The sequence below is a fragment of the Spodoptera frugiperda genome, chromosome 1 (assembly GCF_023101765.2).
Source record: "Spodoptera frugiperda isolate SF20-4 chromosome 1, AGI-APGP_CSIRO_Sfru_2.0, whole genome shotgun sequence".
Lineage (NCBI taxonomy): Eukaryota > Metazoa > Arthropoda > Insecta > Lepidoptera > Noctuidae > Spodoptera > Spodoptera frugiperda.
In genome coordinates, this window is record NC_064212.1 from 11,021,265 (window position 1) to 11,042,948 (window position 21,684).

General features: G+C 37.7%; 1 protein-coding gene across 1 annotated transcript; it reads left to right on the forward strand.

Annotated features, from left to right (window-relative positions):
• Window positions 1–87: 87 nt before the first annotated feature.
• Window positions 88–21,337, forward strand: LOC118273015 (probable G-protein coupled receptor 158). The gene is given in 12 exon segments (XM_035589752.2): window positions 88–1,245; window positions 13,390–13,599; window positions 14,388–14,912; window positions 14,996–15,232; window positions 15,343–15,411; window positions 15,512–15,679; window positions 15,817–16,020; window positions 16,134–16,249; window positions 16,251–16,341; window positions 16,580–16,777; window positions 17,287–17,307; window positions 17,946–21,337. Coding segments are annotated over 11 exon segments (1,971 nt in total). The 5' UTR covers window positions 88–1,245; window positions 13,390–13,413; the 3' UTR covers window positions 18,102–21,337.
• Window positions 21,338–21,684: the final 347 nt, after the last annotated feature.

Below are 21,684 nucleotides of genomic sequence, written 5' to 3' on the forward strand. Positions count from 1 at the left end.
TTTCAATATTTTCAATTATTTTTTTTTGTCGATAAAATTAGATGTTGTACTCAGCCTTAACGGGTTAGAAGTCCCACCCCTATCACATTGTATAATTTTACGGAGAAGTTCGTGTATTAACCTTTTTAAGATTTATTGGTAAGAATATACTACAAAACAATTCTTGTCAATCAACGTCTAAAATCACTTTACACGTAGAGCGACAGCGCTACGCCGCGCGTAGCGCAAAAAGATAGATATCTTATGGTATTGTTAACAGAGTCCAAGTAGCCCAAGTAAATATCTAGTTAATACGTGTTTTTGTATTATAATGCTGTAAGTACAAGGAGTAACTATGAGCAGTGGTAACTTAGTAAGTAAGGTGACACCTTTACGATACTGGATCATAAACACTACTCCTGATACGATACTTATAACGTTACACTGGTCGCTTTACGGCTAGTAGTTACTTGTTGATTACATACAACAGAATGGATACCTCTGTCTTATAGCAGTAGTGAGGCAAATGATGACGTCACATTTATGATTGTTGTCCTATCACTGGCCACTCGATGCGGTGTCCGTTGATAAGAGCGCACACGCTGCTTATTGCTATACGCAGAGCGCAGGATCGTGTGGCGCGAGTGTGTGAGCGAGTAATGGAACGCTCGGAGCGTGCTGGAGGAGACAGGCGTGGGTGTCGCGCAACACGCATGCGCGAGACTGCCGCGGGCCGGGAGCCTCGCGAGATGCCTCAGTGGCGCGGCGGGACGCCCGGTCGATTCCAGGGCGCGCGCAAACACTCATGTTTGAACACGGTATCATCCGTAAATTTCACTGAAAATATACATCGCAATCTGTCGAAAATCTTAATCCGTCTTTAGTGATTTTTTTCTTGAATTGATATTGTTTTAATTCTATTGTTTAAGTAGGTTAGATAATACAACATTTGGTCATTTTTCCGGCATCTTATAAAAAAGTCATGGAACATATCTGGACATCTGCTTTCATGTGATTAATAAGTACTCCGACGGAATGTGTAATTGATGTGTAGCTCCATGGCAAATGTTTCTTGTGACAACTTCTAATTCATAAATATTGAAACTGAAGTGTTAAATACTGTTGTGTTGTTATAGTTATGAACATAATTATTATAGATTTATTATGTAAATAGTGAATTTCTGTACAAACCTGTGCTATGTTCTAATATCGAAGGAAAAAGCAATAATGGTCGCCGGTACAATATCTTCGATACTTCTTTCTGCGGTAAGTAATCGTTGTTTATTTCCCAGACTTTTTCATAATTTGCGTAAAAAATATCTACTTGTGAAGCTGAAAGGAAGGACACGCTGTTGTTAATATGAATATTTTTATCAGGACTTAAGTTACGTTTTATTTATTTGTATTGTTGTAAATACAAGTCCAATGAATGTAGTCGAAGAAGTGGTCAACTTTATTGGTAGAATCGAGAATCTGGCCGAGTGCTCTGGCACCGGTGCGGCGCGCTAGCCGCGATGAGAACCATTATCGAGTTAGACGCGACAAATATTGGCAATTCAATAATAATAGCTAGCTACTAGTACATATCAAAATTGAAGGACACTAGTCGATAGTCACTGCTCCTATTTACTTTGTTTATATACAACTATAAAGGCACAGGGAGACAACGATATTACTACCATTGTTTGCTTCGACAGAACGTTTGAAGAATCTCCCGAGGATTGATAGATACTGAATAATTGGGGTCCTTAGTTTAGTTACCTCCCGATAAATTAAGAGCCAAATAACTAAACAGAATTCGATACCCCGCTAATATAGTAGGTCACACGACGACGATCACGTGGTTATTTATAAAATTCACACTTTCAAGAATGTTATGGGGAAGTGTTACAATATTTTACTCGAGAGATTGACGTTTGTTTATATTTTGTTGCAAAGCGGGGGAATGCTGAGGAACTTTGTGTGTTATTAAATTGGAGGTATGATTTGTTGTCGTCGACCCCGTTTAGAGCCGTCTTGGCCCCAGCCTTGGTGACGTGAAGCATGCGCGTATGTTAAATGGAGCGATGCTGGCGTCCTCCATGTCCACTGAATGGCTCTGAACCTCTGAAGCTATTATAAATAGGCAGCCCATTATACAGTGTGCGCTCGACTGGGCAATGAATAGACTTCATACATTCTGCTTTGTCTTCGGGAAATAAGTTTTCTAAAGGTGATCGGAATCAAGGACGAACCCATGGCCACACAAGACTATTTTTATACTCAGATTATTTGTTGAAAATTATACAATACAAGCAAACCCGGCGAACGCCGTTTCGCCACCAATGATTTTCCCTGTTTTCCTGCTTTTCTCTTGAATTTTCCTGAATTTTCTTTGCTATAAACCTCACGGAGCCCGAGACCTTTCCAACGAATGCAAACTCGTGGAAATCCGTTCGTGCGAGCTGGAGTTATAGCGTCAGGAAGGAAAATCCGACTTATTTTTATATAATAGATAGGTTAAGTACTTTATGCCTGTCGTAAAAAACTACCCACATAAAATAAAATAATGGGCAATATCTCTATAAAATAAAATGTTGGAAGGTGTATAAAAATACTTAAATCTATATAAAATTTGCTATAAATAAAAGGGTTTATTGGCGCCCAGGTGTGTCAGTTAAAGATTAGTACCTACTACAGTAGGTAGGTTCTCAACTTAGTGGAACTAGAAAGCTATCTAGAGCAAGATTTAAATTCTATACATATAGATAGATATGAATTTGCAGCTATCCATGTTGAAAATTTTCTGGATTGTATGTCAAAGCTGCTATTTGGACTTACCTACATTAACGAATGGCTAATTGTTATAATAAGCAGTATGTAAGTATAGTAATACACAAACGCCCTAATTTAGTGGAGAGACCTACAAACTGACTAATTTATTACGAATCCCCAATGGTTTCCCTGTAAGTATGTAGGTATGAGTATGACCTAATCATATCGAGATACGGATTGACCTCGTCTCATGTCATTATTTCTGTTATCTTAAGTCACCACTAAATGAAATTGTTTGTTATGTTGTTATCTCTATTGGTTCAAATTGGGATCACGTAGACGGCATCACAACTCTGAAGAATTTAAAATATAGGGATTGTTAAAGTTTTCTTCATAAATGATGTTATTAATTAGGTACTTGTTTTTTATTCGATCAATAAATTCATAATTTAATACCTAGGTTCTGGTACTGGTCGCGGCGAGCTATCGTCGCCGTCCGTACTTGCAACATAATACATAAATACCTAATAATGTATTGGTAAAAAATTCAAATTTTGTTATTAATACCTATATCAACGATAAAAAGATTTTTCCGTTTTGGTAGAATTACGTCCCTGCAATATAAACAATTTACATATCTAGGTATATTTATCTAAAATACAGTGTCGAATAATTATTCACAAAAAGTAATTACTTTTTGTGTGGGATTATCCACTTATCGAGGAAGGCTGTACGTATATAGCCTATAAAAAATCACGCTACGATCAATATGAGCCGAGCAGCGGGTGAAACCGCCCGGAAGTACTAGTTTATTGTGTAGGAAGGTGATGCACTCGTGAATTTACTTAATAAACGTCATCTAGGAATTTACTCAGTTATAAACTAAATATTTAATAGTCACATTTTGCAATATTAGATATGTATCAGCAATTTTCCGTGTAGAACCTAGATATTCCTACATATTTATATACCTATGTACATTATATATTATATTAATTTGTTATTTTTATTACATTAATTTATTGATACAAATTGAGCAACTTGATTTCAAACAGTTCAGACAAAACCGCGTTTTAATAGCTAACCACATACAACAATGAACTCACACAGTTCCATTTATTTTTGCTTTTAGGCAATTTAATATTCCAAAAGTAAAACAGAATAAACATTTTGGTTCGATATTTTTATCACATATCATATCATAATAATGTATTAGCAAAATGTCGATTGCAGCGGTGAGCGGTTTGAGAGACGGTACGGCGTCCTTACCTACCGCCTTACACAGGTGCTTAACGGACACAGGAATTTCGGGAGGTACTCGTTTTTGATAGGGTGGGAAGAAATGCCCGGGTCTAATGACTAGGAGGACCGCCCGGAGGACACGGTAACGCATACGGTGGTGGTATGCCCTGCGTGAGCTGAACACCGCCATGTCCTCAGGGATGTTGTCGGCCACGGCTACCTCTCACGTCCATCATTGGTTCAGGCCGTGGTGCGGAACGAGGGGGTTGGGATGCCGCCTCCTCCTTCTGCGAAGCAGTCATGCATGCTAGCTAAGGAGGAAACGAGTCGCGTGAGGGAACGAAGTTACTTACGCCCCAGACGTCGCGAGAGACACTACGGGCGTCAGGGATCTCGAGACGATCTCCAGCCGCCGTAAGCACGGGCCTCCGGACGGCGAGCAAAAGTAGCTCGCCGACCAACCAGAGCCAAATCCGTACGTACGGCTGATACCTACTTAATTAAAAGTGAGAGATCATTGACTTCATTCAACATTAAACTGAATTGTTAATGATCTAATCTTGTTTTGAAGCCCATTGATGAGATTTGGGTGTCTGATGGGAGGATAGATTAAACTTTTTATTGATCTGTATATTATCTTTAGTTCCCTGTACCTAATGTACCTATATGTATCTCACATTCTGACGCTCGATATTTGTAGAGATACTAATGCTGTTCGCTCTATCAGCTTATCTGCATATCGGATATGCCATTTTCAATGACATATCGATACACATGCTCCCTTTGATGTGTGCAATATGTTTATAATGTAAGCAATACGCGGTTGTAAGCTGGCGGCTAACGGTCGAGCTACATTCTACGCTGTAGGTACACCGCGAATAATTTACGATCGCATATAAAAATATCGGTTTACGTTGACCAGGTGGCCACAAATGCGCCAGAGAAATCGTAATTCAATGTCTTACACTATCGTTTGTTGCGGCCTGTTTACTTCAATATTGTTTTCCGTCCTTTGGCTACTTAGGTACATGCATAGCATACGTACTCGTATTATGAAATAAATAAACCAAAATTATGTTTTTGCATTTGGTATGTTAATATAAATCTGTGCGATAAGCGCAGTGTTACTGCAAAAAGATATTCACAGTGTTCGATAAAAAATCGTTATGGCATATGGCTTTCTCAAAACTTGCCTGCCAGGTTTTGGATTTAGGTAAAAAGAGAAAATACATAAAAGGTCTTCAAACGATATGCGAAAAAAACACTTTCTCAAAATCTGTTGCTCTATTCCAATAAATTCGGCGTTTTATACTAGGTCTATCGAGAAGTAAGCTCAATAACTGTAAATTACTTAGGCAGCTTCACTATTTTATTTCCAACTTGATGGCAGAAGTTATAGATTATGTGTCATGGTTCCATAAAGTCGGGCCATTGTGCTCGTTATTACAAGTGAAACGTGATGTTCGTTGTGAATGAAAGTTTTTGTCATCAACCTCTCCATCACCCTTATACTTCGTAATGAGCATGTAACGATATCGAGCCAATTTATTTCCTTATTTTTGGTTCTTGGTATCAAATATTTGTAACAAGGAAAGGCTCTCAGTTATTTGTTATGCTGTTTGTGTTTCCGCAGCTTCGTTAGGAGCGAACTTTAAAAGACAATGCTTTGTTAATGAACTTTTATTTTAAAGTTACTTAATGATGCCTATTCATGTAAGCACGTGACCAGTTTTGTATATACCTATGTATTTACGCTTTGTTAGGCTTAGCAAGATCATGGTTGAGAATCATCATCATCATCGTATCCACCCAGTGTGACTAGTCAAATTTTTATTTAATTCTTTGCGAGTTCAAAAGCCTTTTGTTTACGCTGTGACCAATTTGTGAGGCTAAACAATAAATTAAATGTTGTGCGTAGGTATTTACATGTGTTATCCGACAGGTTGATTGTTTGCACGCCATGAATACACAACTCCCCTTCAGTAGTCGTTGGCAAACGGCCAGAGATTGTTCTGCAATATAAATTATGTCGGCACATCGATACTTACTATCATTGGAACAATTAATGAGCTCTCTTGTGATAACATACGCGTTCTTTGGTGACACTTAGTAATAAAAAGTGCTATACCTATTTAATAATTTAAGGTACCTACCAGCTAATCCTACTTACTGGTAATTATAACTTCATTTAAAAACATTTAGATGATATTATTTATAATAAATGTATCGTAAAGTAGAAAACAAAAGTGTGCCCTAATCTAACCATATATTTTCGTCATTAAGTATGTATTAAAATCAGCTTTTTGCGATCATAATTTAGCTGGGGTCAGTGACTCGACACTTCTGGTTCTGTATTGTTCAGACGAGCGAGGCGGTCTCTGAACAATGCTCCCCCACTTGAGTTTTTAAGGAATTAACAAGACTCCCTCAATTTAAGTGGCTTGCGGTGCTTTCAACCGCCTTCATTATGAGGAAGGAGTAGAGCACGAGTGGTCTCTCTCATGGTTGAAGAAAGACGTGCTTTATGCTGTGACTATAGGTACTACAGTGATATCTGACTTTTAGATAGGCCATTTTTATAATAAATATAAGTTTCTATCGTTTGTACATTATGGGTCGTCGTGGTGCTTTGTGTGTCCTTGCTTGATAGATGGTTTCGCACTAAGCCACTTCCTTTTTACTGACTGGTATTGCACGCTCCTTTATTCCTGTTAAATTGATTCTACATCGTTTGATCGTTCATTTGTATGCGTGTCGCGTGAACATCCATTTACATGGCATTTAGTTGTACATTACCTTCACAAAAATCTTACGTTACTGCATATCATATATTCTAGTATTAAAATACTTTTTACAAAAAAATTAACCGACTTCACTAAAAAAGTTAAAAATAACTTTAATTTCGGAAGTCGGTGTTTCTCGGTATTATTTGTTTGTTACACCGACTTCCGGTGTAAAAAATATTTTAATTTTTTTGTAAAAAGTATTTTATTTCACTTTTTTAGTTGCGATACTGAGTATCGCAACTAAAAAAGTCGGTTAAAATTCTCTATCTCAATAACTACTTTATTTATTTGTATTGTCACAGTCACTTAATTAACTTTATTGTGATTTCTATGTGAGTATGAAGTTCCATTGGCCATTTCTGGTCTTCTTCATCAGTTCCACCTCTTCAAAGGTTACTTTTTGACTGTAAATGCTTCAATTCTAGATGAATATACCAAAATCACTATATAGTTCCCTATAATATTTGAGGAGTTCCCTCGATTTCTCTAAGATCCCATCATCAGATCCTAACTTGGTGACAATGGGACCACCTCAAAACTATCTACTTTCGAACAAAAAAAGAATTTTGAAAATCCGTCGACAATTGACGGAGTATAACTTTATTGTGATTTCTATGTGAGTATGAAGTTCCATTGGCCATTTCTGGTCTTCTTCATCAGTTCCACCTCTTAAAAGGTTACTTTCTGACTGTAAATGCTTCAATTCTAGATGAATATATCAAAATCACTATAAAGTTCCCTATAATATTTGAGGAGTTCCCTCGATTTCTCTAAGATCCCATCTTCAGATCCTAACTTGGTGACAATGGGACCACCTCAGAACTATCTACTTTAGAACAAAAAAAGAATTTTGAAAATCCGTCGACAATTGACGGAGTAATCGATGAACAAACATACAAAAAAATAAAATAAAAAAAAAAACATACAAACAGCCGAACATAGTACCTCCTCCTTTTTGTGAAGTCGGTAAAAATGATTTTGCATTACGTTATGCTCAACACGCTAGACGTGAGAAACAAAAGTAAAACTTAACAGTAAGGTTCTCATTCTATCTAATAATGCTTTCCTAAACAACTACCAGACCACGATTTATAGAGTTAATACTAGAAAATCCTAAGCGCCCCTAGTTTTCTATAAAATAAAATGCTTTAAAGTTATCCACAGTCACCTTGGGGATGGTGTTCGAGCGCCGAGAAAGATTGGAAATGCCACAAAATCACACGAACGATCAAACAAGACCCTTGCGAATCCATTGGAGAGCCCCTAATATTGTACAGAAAGCAACAGATATTGAGCATTGGACAGGTCATATTATACTGGTTTAGTAGGCAACTTCGTAGTCAGGAAGAAAATCACCTTACTGACAAAAGACAAGAACAATCGATCTTGAAATAAAATATTCATAGTTACCGTGTATGTCCCATGAATATTCGTGTATGGGGGCAGGCATAAGCAAAAAGGATTCTGTTAATCTATTTTAATCTCGTAGATACCTACTCTGTTCTGACAAAACGAAAATAGAGTTAGATTTCATTTCGTCGCAAAAGTGCCAAAAAAGGTAGGTAAAATTTTTCACAGCCTTGTCATCAATTCTGTCACAATAATGATTTGATCAATAAGGAAGTAAATTTGTTATATTATCACTTTCACCTCTTTTTGAAGTAGAAGTAGGTACTTACATACCTCGTATCAATCTATCTATATTTAGTAGGTATGACAATTCCATCCGAGGCGGCATTACCGTAGCTTGCCTGTAATGTCTTACCTTGAGTTGCGTGGCATTCCAGATGTCCCGCAGGAATTTATACTACCTACTAGCAAAAAATAATGAAGCGTCGATATTTTATGACTCAATCAGACATTTTTTCATAAAAGCTTTTAATATTAGAAATATGAAATAGCGTGGCCATTTGAGAAACCTTTTAAGATATTATAAATAATACTTAGGTTCTTATACCTGATATCATGTAGGTTTAAATCAGTAAAAAACTGACTTGACCCCTAATCCATACTACAGACTTCGACTAAACAAAATATGAAAACTCCTTCCAATACGGGGTTGTAACCACCTAACCCCAGACAAAATATTTTGTTGTTATCAAGTCAATTTGAGTTGCTATTAGATTGTATTCATATTGTAATCTTCGACGTGCACAGCTATAGCTGCTATATTACCAACCCCTCGGTTCGTTTATGCCGCCACGCCGGGACAAATGCGAATTCTCGATCGCGATAGGATGATTTCCGTATTTGCCACATTTCCTCCGTTTCCCGGGACAGGAGCGCTCGTCCTCGTAAAAGACGAGAATTCTAAAGCTTTCGCTGTCATATTGCTAGAATTGTTTATAGTTTTACTACTTTAACTTTGATAGCCCATTTTATAGGTAGATGTTGCGTCACTAGATAGCATACTTATTCTGTTACACTATTAAGGTTTCAAAATATGGATATAATAGGTACTTACCTGTGTACATACTGGCTGTGGTCGCTGACAGCAACCTCTTGTATCGCGTCTCGCGCGTCACAAAGATCTATTAGACCACCACAGATGGAGCCCAGTAAGGCTGATGACGACCCGGAGCTTAGGACTGCCTAGCGGGTTACCGGGGCTCCGGCTTGAAAAGCAGGATTATGGACGGGGTAGTTTTTAGTCAGTAAGAGTCTGACACTCCGTGTCTCCTCGCCCAAGGCGGGAGAAGTATTATTTGGACTAATTATAATTTGAAGTATAAGTATATACCTGTTATTAATCAAACCAAGCTTGCTCAATGTGCGGTATTATTCAAAGTCATAAATAGATTTTTCAGTGTCGTAAGTGACCATTTGCGTTATTTATTTTTTTATAAATTATTAAGATACAGGTATCAAAACTTTATTATTGGCTGTCTAATTCCCAATTTCCACAATCTCATACGACTCGCACCTTACCTGGAAATCGTCGTTCCCATGGGTGTCGATACTGTTAGTTTTAGTAACTAATTACTAGTCATAATGACTTTAAACTTTAAACGTTTACAACACGATCAATATTCGAGTGGCGGTCCACATTTCAATGTCCCTCGTGAATGGCAATGGCGCCTGGCGTATCGGGCTTGTGATCAAAGTCGAGCAATAGCGTGCGGATTATCTGCTTCTACGTGGACACTGATTGCTACGGCCGCTACGGGTGCGCGTGCGCGTTCACACTTAGCCATTTAAGTACGGTAGACACTTGATCCACAATACTAATACTTACTTAATTGTAGTAAGACAACTTCGGGTCTGAAACTGATTTTTCAGGCACCAAAACTGAAATAAAAATTCTTACTATATCACTTATACATAGTATATATTTACTTACATTTCTTACTGACTTCTGCCAGTGGCTTCGCCCGCTTTCCCGTGGAATAAAAAGTATCTTCTTATCCAAGTCAGCGCATGCTTTGACAAATTTCATCTAAATCCGTTCAATAATTTCAGCGTGATTGACAGACAAACATTCAAACATCCAACGAAACAAACTTTCACATGTATAATATTAGTGTGATACGGTTTACATATTTATATTGTAAATGCGAAAAGTTTGTATGCTTGTATGTATGTTTGTTACGTCATAACAGCTAAAGCGATCAGGATGAAACTTGGAACAGATGCATTATGACTGGAATAACAAACAGGCCTAGCTACTGGCAGAAGCAATAATTTTGTGGTCTATTCAATAAAGTTAATAATGATGAACACAGGTATGCCAGAGTTGTGTCATTGGGCGTTCCATTGTCTCTGCCTCCCCCAATGGGAAACAGGTGACGTTATTAAATAAATTAAACTTCAAAATATAGTAAACTGCTGTCTCAATGCAGTCTACAACCCCTAAATGTTAACCAAGTGGAAATCTTTAACTCGGCTCAATGAATACCTAAGGGATAAATCATATCGTGTACCTAATAAATATAAGGTCAGTGAGGCCAATGTAAATAAAACCACCAAAATAAAGTGAAATAAAAACTAAATATTTACCCCAGTGGTCATAGTAAGTAACATCAAAATAGTTTAGTTATTTTCTCGTACTTATTTAATTACATGCTGCGAGTAAAAGACTACTTATTACTAAATCGTATAATATAGTACATAACATAATCCGTTTTAGTTTTTACGATAGATAGAGATTTTTAAATACTTCAAATAATTTACGAAAACCCAATGATAATTTACCCCACCACAGGAAGATCCTGGACAAACCTATTTTCTTATCAAATCAATTAAGATACCCTACTATACACTAGTTACCCTTCGTAGACTACTGTGGAAGAAGTGGAAAATGGAGAAATAGCATTGAAAATTGAATCACCGTGAATGGGCCTTTTGCGAATTTTATCAAATTATAGTCGAACGTTACCTTTGAAGTCTTTACTGCGTTAGAACTTCGAAGTCTTTTCTCGCCACATAACACTAACCAATAAATGTTTTGGTGATATAACATAATATAGTTATAAGTATACTTTCTAGCTTGCCTGTTGGATAATGTATTTTATTTAAGCCTATGTGTTATTAGAGACCATAATGTACCTCTATTCTAATTGCACCTCGATCCCTTTAGACTTTAGACGTGATTAAGTAACAAACATACTCCTACACACAAAACTCACAAATTTTGCATTTATAATATTCGTAGAAGATAAGATAATAGAAAATCTTTGGTTTGTTTCTCAGGTTGGGTAAAAATTATTTGATTTATTGGTTTATTCCATTTCGAAATTCAATTTCCTCACTCAGAAGTCAGGATCATGAAAACCCGAATATTACTGGTCTTTTGGCTTAGCGGTAGTTTGAAGTTTGTAATGGTAAGTGCATAATAATATGTTGCACTAATTATTTTAGTCATTGTTTAAGTTTGTTACTATTATGTTAGCTATTATATTGAATGTTGAGGTGGCTTAAGGTGTTCATGAGCCAATCAGGTTAAGATGATATTTGATACTTTAGTGATCAATAAAAATAATGATAAACCTTAAAACAAGTAAAATTATTTAACAAATATATGTGCGCACTTTATGCGACTTGACTTGTAATGGCTCATTGGAACTAGCGAGTTATACAGATGTAAATTACAAACCTGTATTTAAATATTATAGTACTTTTCTCCTAAGGAAAATTTACGGAAAATATCAAATTTTTAGACAATTTTTCATCACATACCCAAGTGCCTACGTGAAATCGTTGGTTGTGGGTTGAAAACCAGAGGCCAACTACTATGTATCAAAGTTCGTTAAGTGCACATAAATAGTGGATTTGATGGTTGACTGAATCTTGTCGTGTTCGTGTATTCATTACATTTTATCAAACACTTATGGATAACCCCCCTGATCTGGGAAGATTAGATTACCTCGCGGAATCTCAAGGTAAAATGAGACGCATGTTCATTTACGTGGATAAGTAGATTATATTGGAGTTCTATATCTAGAGTGTGAGCGGAATTCTATTACAATACTTCTGCATTCCATTTGTCCGACTGAGAGTACTATTATAATTATTACCTTTGATATTATTATTGTGAGTTTCCACCTACGTATTATTTATTGGACGGTTTTCTTAAAGTTAAGATACTAAAGCCGCTACAGGTATATAAGAGGGTAATAAAACTCCGCTATCTCCTGTGGTAAATCATCATAATGTAAAACATTGACAAGCTAGTCTCGCACGTAACGTATTTTCCTATTATCTAAAGTACCAACTTATTTATTTATTCATGAACGGTAACCGTCGAAGAAAATCGACGTCCGAGAAAATATCAGTAGAGTGAGGTAGGTACTAGATAAGCAATATGTGTCAGAAATTGGTTTTCACTTACGTAGTGAGCATAAAACAGTAAAGTTTACTTTGATTAGTTGCTTTAGCACGAGGTTATTTTACACATCATAAAGATAATATGCGCCCCTCATATTGCATTATCTAGATCATATGAGTTATATGTAGATCAGATCAGACAACTGCCAGTAAACAGTTTGAGTAAAAATACTTTATAGTTCGCACTTGCTTAGACAGTTGTGAGTATACTTACCCGATATCGATATATCGCTCTTCTAGTTTCATCGTTTACGCCTCCATGAATTTATATACAAATCGAAGACTAGTTTAATTTTGTTAGTGTTTTAAGACATTATTTTGTAAACATTTTTACACTTATTGCGATAAGATATCGCTCATTAACATTTTTTTCCGACTCCGAGTTATATATAGTATATGTTTGCTTTGTTGAAGTTTGTTTTCTCTCTGGAAACATACACATACATGTCGTAAGTCACATTCTTTATAGTCAAGTCGAAGTCAAACTCAACTCAAAATCAATATTGTCTAGACACTTTTCTTTACTAAGCTATAAAGTGGGAAACAAGACAATAGTCGTTCCAGCTCCGCATAGGGCCATGTGTGGGCAAAGCAATTATTGTCAAATAAATATGTTGAAGTACAAACACCTAAGAACAACAACTGATACACATAGTTGACAATACTGATACTTTTAAAGGCATTGTCATTATTTTTGTAGTACTTTGTAGGCTATTATCACGGTTATAAAGTCTTGTGTTTAATTTATTTGATCAAACAAAACAAAAGCAATCATATGATAATTTCAAACTTGTATTGCTTTCAGCACTTGCAGTTGGCCAGGTGAAAGATGCAGGTGCGGTGGGCGGCGTGGGCGCTGGCGTGGTGCGCGTGCGCAGCGGCCGCGCCGGCCGAGCAGCGCACGCCGCTCCCCACCGCCAGCGCCGCCGCCGCCGCCCCGCAGTCGCCAGCCTCCGGACCCGCCGCCTCCGTCTGCGAACCCCTTGTCTTAAAGAATACGCCGCCTATGCCATCAGTAAGTACACTACTTATTTAATTATAACAGTGCTTCATTAAGTTATAAAGCATGCGAGCCAAGACATAATATGTCACAGTATTTTTGTGGATGAATGGAACAGGGCTTTTTAAAGGGATATTCAACTTAGAAAAATAATTTCACAAAAACAATTTTAAGTAAAATATTGTCATGACAAAACCATATAGCTCGCACTGTCAAAAATTATTCAAATCTCACGTAGTAACCCTAAATGGCCCAGTTTTAAATGTATAAAACCTAACTTTGCACTTAGTTGCGTCAAAATACTACAACCGTAGCCCGTAGTCCGTAACTACGCTTTACGGGCATGCATAGCTCGAAGCGTGTAGTTTATAACTCGTAACTCGTAGCGCGTACTTCATAGACAGTAGCCCGTAGCGCGTAGTTCGTAACCCGTAGTGCGTAGTAGCACGTAGCTAGTAGTTCGTAGCGCGTAGTTTGTATATAGCTCGTAGCGTGAAATTCAAGGGGTGCGGGTATAGCAGCGTTTTCCCGTTATTAATGTCGTAGGCGTAAATATTGGTGACTGAGGTGTTGTTTGTAAACTGACTTCGTGCGGTCGACTGGCAAACGAGAGTTTCAGATGGCATGCGTAAACATCAATAGTGGGAAAATGCTGTACGGCGCTACGAACGCTGTAATATTTCGCCACAATATGAGATCTGATTACTTTTTGTCAGTTCTAGATAACTATATGGTCTCATCTTGGCACCATATAAAGGTTTAGTGGTCATTTTTGTGGTATTGACAATGTTTTCTCTTTATAGAACGCACGTGAGCATGAGGCCGCCGCGATGCACACAGCGCGTGCGCTGGTGGAGTTGGTGCAGCAAGGCGTAGCCGACGAGGAACGCGCTGCAGCACTAGCCCGCGCAGCCACCCGCGCGCCCCTCGCCCCGCCACCCGCCGCCGTCGCGCTTGGAGCCCCACAGTTACATCTCGGCGTCCTCTACATAGCTGAACCACCTAAGCTCGTTGTCTTCCAACAAAACAATTCAATAACTTTACGTCAGTTTTGGAGAACATTGGCATCAGCATGGAATGCGACTACAGCAGTGTGGTCAAATGCGTGGTTCTCTTGTGATAAGGATGGCGAGGGTTGGTGGGGAGGTGTAGCAGCAGCTCGTGGCTCGGGACCTGCAAGATCTGCTGCAGCTCTCTTCCGACGTTGGCCTGCTCTGCCTTGTGAAGAGGCTATGAACGACTGGCTAGGCGGAGCTCCTTTATGCGATCCGGCCACAACAGATTGTGAAGCTACTCCATCATTTGGTTCTGGAGACCGCAGGATAGAGGTGATACACAATTGCTTAAATTAGTTTCGATTGTTCTTTCGAAAAGTTTAGTATTTACTAACTTTCAAAAACACTCTTTTCAGTATCGATGCAAATGTCAGGCAGAGCACTGGAACTCTGGCGGCAGTGGGTGGCTGACTGGTGCTACATTGATAGCAGACGACTCTGGTCCTTTGACTTGCACACCTTGCGGCATGGGTAGTGACTCCACTGCCTGCTTGACTGATGCCCACCGCGTGGCTGTGCTGGCTGGCAACGTGGGTGGCATGCTACTCTGTCTTGTCACAGGAGTAATTATATTCCACAAGAGAAAATGTAAAGTAAGTTATGTAATGACGAAGAATGTAATGATTTAGTGCACTGTGCTACATATGATTCCGGTTAATGCTTCTGAATAGTGCATTGAATAGAATTATTTACTTTTTTTCAGGCCGTGGCGGTGGGAATGTGGACAGTGTTAGAAGTTGTTCTTCTTGGTGCATTTTTAATGTACGCTTCTGTAAGTATTAATTTTGTTTCGAGAACCTCGATATTAAATAACCTTTCTATTCAAAGTTCCATGACAATAATGGATTCACATGTATAATTTGAATTTTCAGGCGGCATCCCAGTTCATATCGGTCGCAAAATGGCGGTGTATAGCGGGCGCGTGGTTGCGAGAACTTGGCTTCGTCGCGTGCTATGGCTCCGTGGTGCTGCGACTCTGGGTGTTGCTCGCTGAGTTCCGCACTAGGAAAGCCCATCGGTGGACGCCGAGGGATTCAGAAGTAATTACATCTTCATCTTAAACAGTTATATTTGCGTTTTAATAAGATGCTTATTGCTGCATTAGATGCCCATTTCGAAAGTATAAGTAATATAATACAAGCAAAAAGAAAATTATGTGCGTCAACTACGTTTCCAGGTTTTGCGAGTAGTTGGAGCGATGGTACTGGGCGCAGCGTGCTACTTGGCAGCGTTCACCGCCACTGCAGCCTGTGAAGAGGATGCGAGTGCGGGCTGCGCACGCGCCGCTTGGCATCATGTCACTGCCGGGGCAGAGTTGCTGCTACTAGCAGCGGGACTGCGCATAGCGTACGCGGCCAGGAACGCAAATGTGCCATTCCAGGTAATAAACCTAGTTTAAAAAAATATATTTCTATGCGAGGCCAGAATGTAGGATTAAAAATATGATGATAGGCTACCAATTGTTTGTCTAATTATTATTTTCTGCCTTTGCAGGAGCGCGGATGGCTCGCAGCAGCGCTATGCTGCGAGGGCCTGTGCGGCGTGTGGTGGCGCGGCGTGGCGTGGGGCGAGCCGGGCGCGGCGCCGGAGCGCTGGCCGCTGTCGGCGGCGGCGCGCGCAGCTGTCGGCGGGCGCGGCGCTGGCCTGCGTGCTGGCGCCCCGCCTGTGGCACGGCTACCGCGCGCGCTCGCTTGCACAAGAGGTAACACCAAAACCACGCCGGTTATTTATTAGCGAAGCTTCTTCCTTATTTTAAAAAAAATACTTATTTAAATAAAGGGAATATAAATAAATCCAGCTTTATGGAACGAATTCTAATCGACTCGAATAATATTAAACATTCTCCAAAAGCCAGAGAGCAGAATCAATTAGCGTAACAAAGTTCCATATCACTGATTTACGTACACAATCAATCATGACTTGTTTAAACACATTGTAAGGTATCTCGTCGTGGCCCTGCGGAGGGTTTCGGCGCGGAAGGTGAGGAGGAACCCACCTCCGAGGAAGTTCGCGCCGAACTGAAGAGGTTGTACGTGCAGCTGGAGATCTTACGGAACAAAACCCTGCGCAGGGACAACCCACACATCAGTAAGCGACGCGGCGGCAGGAAACCGCCGCATCGACGGTTCTCCTTACAGGTACATTACACTTTTGTAGAAACCTGTCTCATAACTAATGTTTTCTTCTCATTACTAATGCAATTGTTAAGATCAAACTCGTTTACGCAGTTTCAATTTTGAACAGATTGAAACTGTAAGCTTTTTGATCACGACAACTTTTGAGTGATTATCAAAAATTAATACAATGCACACGTAACACAAGTACTAATGTTGTAAGCCTTGTAAGGTTTTGCCCAACCTTTAGTTGATATGCGTACCTAATGTATACTAATGACCATTATAAGAAAATGACCTCTTCTACCGATTAGAACCTATATTACTAAATGAGAATAATTACATTTTTAGATTCAGATCTTGCCTTGATAATAACCTTTTGATTAGGACCCAACTTATATATTTACCTGAAATGATGACCTGAAGTGTTAGTAATGTGAATAGTGTTTAGGTATTTTCAATCCTCGTTATCGGTGTTCTACCTTCACTATCATTAATTAAATGTTTCATCTTCCATCCTACACCGACTTTAGAAAAAGGGCAGTCGTGAAAAGGTAAGGAGGCGTCCAGTACATAGCTACGTAATATATCGCATGCGCACTGACGTGGAGCACCCGCATGACCCCGTGGATGTCGCGGCCTGCTAGTGCCTGCACCCAGACCCCACACCTCACTGTCGCAATGTTCCGATAAACCTACGCTTTCTTTGTGCTCTGGTACCGAGCTAAACCATTTACTAAACTGCCAGAAACGATAAACATCTTTTAAATTTTGTCTGAATTGGCAAAGGCCAAGGGCTGTTATTGTTTTTTTATCTAAATATATTTTGTCTGTTATTTATACCAAATGCAGAGCTTTAATCCTGTTTGTTTTTAGATTTTATTTTGACTTATTGTTAATTCAATAAAATTCAACGGTTTTGTTTGTTTTGTTACACCAGTATACTTTTTAAATTTCGTACCTGATGTTGCTATAACAAGACTCGTTTAATACCGATTTTTAATTATGTACTATGTACATTTAAAATGTCGAACCGTACAATGATTAAATAAATAATAAAAGTTAATGAATATCAAAAAATCCACATTCGTGGACATTTGGACATGCTGCCTCCAACTGCTTCAGATTTTTTTCTATAGTTAAATTTAATTTGAGACGCTGGGACGTAGTGTAATGATATGTTGTGTGGCAGGCTCTACAGGCGCGGCGTGGATGTAAGGGCAAGGCGGGCGGCAGCGCCAGCGTGGTGGAGGCCAGCGAGGCGGGCGACGCCTCGCGCACGCCCGAGGACTCGGTGTGCTCCGCCGAGGGCCCCAGCCACTACACGGACGCGGACACACAGGCGTGATCCCACCTCCACCCCACACTAGCCACGAGCCCCATTCATATGTATCACTCTCTGCTTTATCTCCGTGATGTAGGACAGAAACCATATCTTACTAATTGCTATCGGTATCTGCCAAGCAGATTCATGCTGACTATTAAACGTCTCGTAAGAATGGGTTGAATTTTCGTAGATTTTTAGAGCGATTGTTACAAATGTAAATTATATTTTTAATGCAAGTGTGAGTAATTTCGTACAAAAATATGCCTCCAATGTCTGCCCCATTGTGAATGTTAAGCAAACTCGTACCTCATTATTAAGAGATACCTATTTACAAACATAATATATTTACCTAATAACAACAAGCAATACAAATTCTTGATAAATGTGATGAGTGGTTAGAATCATAACGGTCCATTAAACAATAGTAATAGAAGAGATATTTAGATCTGGAATTGTTATTTGTAAGGTAAGGCAACATTGTCGTTGTGAAAATTTATATTTTTTATGGGAAATTGTTTAAAACCTTTAACATTTTTATAGAATTGATTCATATTCACGGTATAAAAAACAAAGTAGATCACATAATATATTTAAAGTGAAAATATTTATATCTATTGAAAAGCAATTACAAAATATATGTACCTACCTACCTAAACCTGACCGACTTGTATAGTACAATACTCGTATATGTACGTATCTGAATACTAGTCAAGCAACTGCTGAAGTTTTGTATAGTTTACATAGTTTTACTATAATTTTATTATTATATAAACTTTATTGCACGTGGTCATATTGTTTGTTTAATATATATTGTTCCAAAACATTTTCGGCCTTACTTATAAAAATCCACTAATCAACAGCTAAGCAACTAATTAACTAATAACTCATTAACTCCTTAATTATCAATTAACAATTTCTTACTTATAAACACTGCTTACACGTCACTTAACTAAGCAATGGTTAATTAACGTTTTTATATTAATATGGGTGCAATCTATTGCACTGGTAATATGGGGAAACCCACAAATTCCGAATAGTTTCAGTCTCTTCTCTAAAATTTGAAGGCATTTTAATATAAATGGAACTTTTCGAAGCCAATGCAATAGCAACTCTTTTAGCAGTTCTTGATAAAGTCTGTTAGCTCATGCCATGAATTCCCGCACAGTCTTCTTGAATCTCATGGCGGCCCCAGTATCTTATAGCTGCCATTACTTGCAACTCCACAGGTATACTGCCGCCCCGGCTATCCATGGACAAGTCGTTTCTTAAGATATTTATAATTTTTACCATATATCCTTTACTGAATCTGTAGCGATGCTTGAAGTCGCTTTCACTCAATTCCTCCATTGGGTTCGATCTTGAATTATATATTTTTACTCTCACTCTTGAACCAATATTCCTGAAATTTCTTATTTCTTCTATCTCGTCACGGTATGTGCGTAATTCATTATCGTCGTCAAATATATCCATGTTTTAATATTTATTCACTTCACTTTCCTAAGTAGCGGAACCATGCCCAGCAAACAGCAATTCAATGCGAAGTTTGCATGTGGTGTTATTGTTGAGATACCTATACCACAGCTGTGACTTTTACGAATTTCGAACGCCATTTTGGTAATTAAGGTGTTTAATCAAGGGTCCGACACTGATTAAATTGACAGCTATTTAAGCAGTCGCTAAGACATTAATTAGCGTTAATCATCGTTTATGAGTTAAAATATTTTTTAATATGTAGTTTAACTGTGTCTTAACTTTAGTGATCGTTTATAAGTAAGGCCGTTTATTTTTAAACGAACAATGTGTCAGCATCCGTGTTCGTATAGCATTTACGACTAACGTAAGCAGAAAGTGTGAACCTAGGTTTACTAAATGATTCGGTTTATTCTAGGAATTGGAAAAAATATTAGGCACATATTTGTTTCCGAATTTTATTTAGTTACGTAATACTATTTAATGTTTGGTTAATGTAAATTGTCTTATAACATTAAACACAACATGACATTTCTAATGACATAAAGTACAGATAAGTTCGTGACTTAATAGAGATGCATTCAAACTCTAGTTGGATTCTTTCTACTTAAGTTAAACGTACGTAAAATGTTCATAGTAAGTATATACTTAGGAGTTATTTAAGTGATTTTATATCTTTACTCATCTAGGATTTGTGTACTGTGTATAACTGTGAATGTACCAGGATTCATGTGTCGCTGTTCTATAGCTTCATGTACCTAGTGTGAAGTCCTTCGTCCCTACGTTTCATCTGATCTCCTATTGTAAATGTTCTTTATTGTAACGAGTACAATATATTCGAGAAATCTTCTGTATCTCAGTGTTCTTTAACTTTACTCTTAAAAAAACTAAAACATTGTTAGTTGAACAGCTTAATTCTGTCTAACCGTTTTTAGCATTACAACTAAAATAACAATTCATTTGCACTATGTATTTGATTTCGGTCATTCGTTTATTTTGCGAATCAAACATTCCATGATTTATTTTGTCACTTAGTGAAATTAATACGATATTTTGGGGTTTACATTTTTACTAATATTGTATTATTAAAAGTACATAAATGAGAAGAATGATGAGAGACTATTAAAAAGAAGGAATTGTTAATACTTGTGAAATTTTACTAATAATAAATAGATTTTACCGTTTGACATGTTTTAAAAACTATTAACTGAACATTGTTAGTGCTCACTAAAAATGCTTTACCCATAGTTAAGAAAAAAATCTTTCTCATTTAAACAACTATGATATTTAAACGTGCACAAAATCTTCCGTTTTCAATCTTGTTTCTTTATTCAAGAATAGTGTACCTCGGTACTGTATTGTTGAACTTGAAATGATTTTATTTGTGTTGATACTCTACTTGATCTTACAAATTGTTACCGGTTTTAGGGATCAATATTTTAGTGAATACATAAATGTATGTTTAGTTTTGAATTAGCACGGGTACTAGTTGGTATGAATATAATATGATCGCGAAATATATTTTAGATCATTTTACGCGCAGATGTTTTTGGTTATTTACATTTTATGTGACTGTTATTTATGTATGTATATTTATAACTGAAATAATAGAAAGAATTTGTAAATATTATTGCTAACAATTTTATAATATCATGCGCATAATATGTTTCAGTATTTATTAAACGTTGAGCTTTGTTCAATGTTTGTGGTGCGTGAGGCGTTTTGATGCCAAAAATAATATTATTAATAACAACATATTATTTATTGAATAAATGACAATATTCATACTTATTTGTTTTATTGAAAACCTTTTCATTTAAAACATTCCTAGTAATCTGCGGTTATATCTTAACACAGCGTTCGCGATAGCAAGGTAGGTATTACGATCTAGTAAAATTTTCCATTTTACAAGATCGCTTTGTAAGTACTAAGTACTTACGTAAGGTAACCTAACCAAATAAGGCCTACCTTATTTTTATTACCGCCTAGCTCGTAGGTTTAAAATGACAATGGGCTGATAATTTCAAAATCTTATATTTATTTATTAAACTTTGTAATAATGGAATCAAAATGGCTTTAGAAACAAAAATTACAATTTTGTAAACACAAATAACTAAAGTGTCACTTTGGCCTT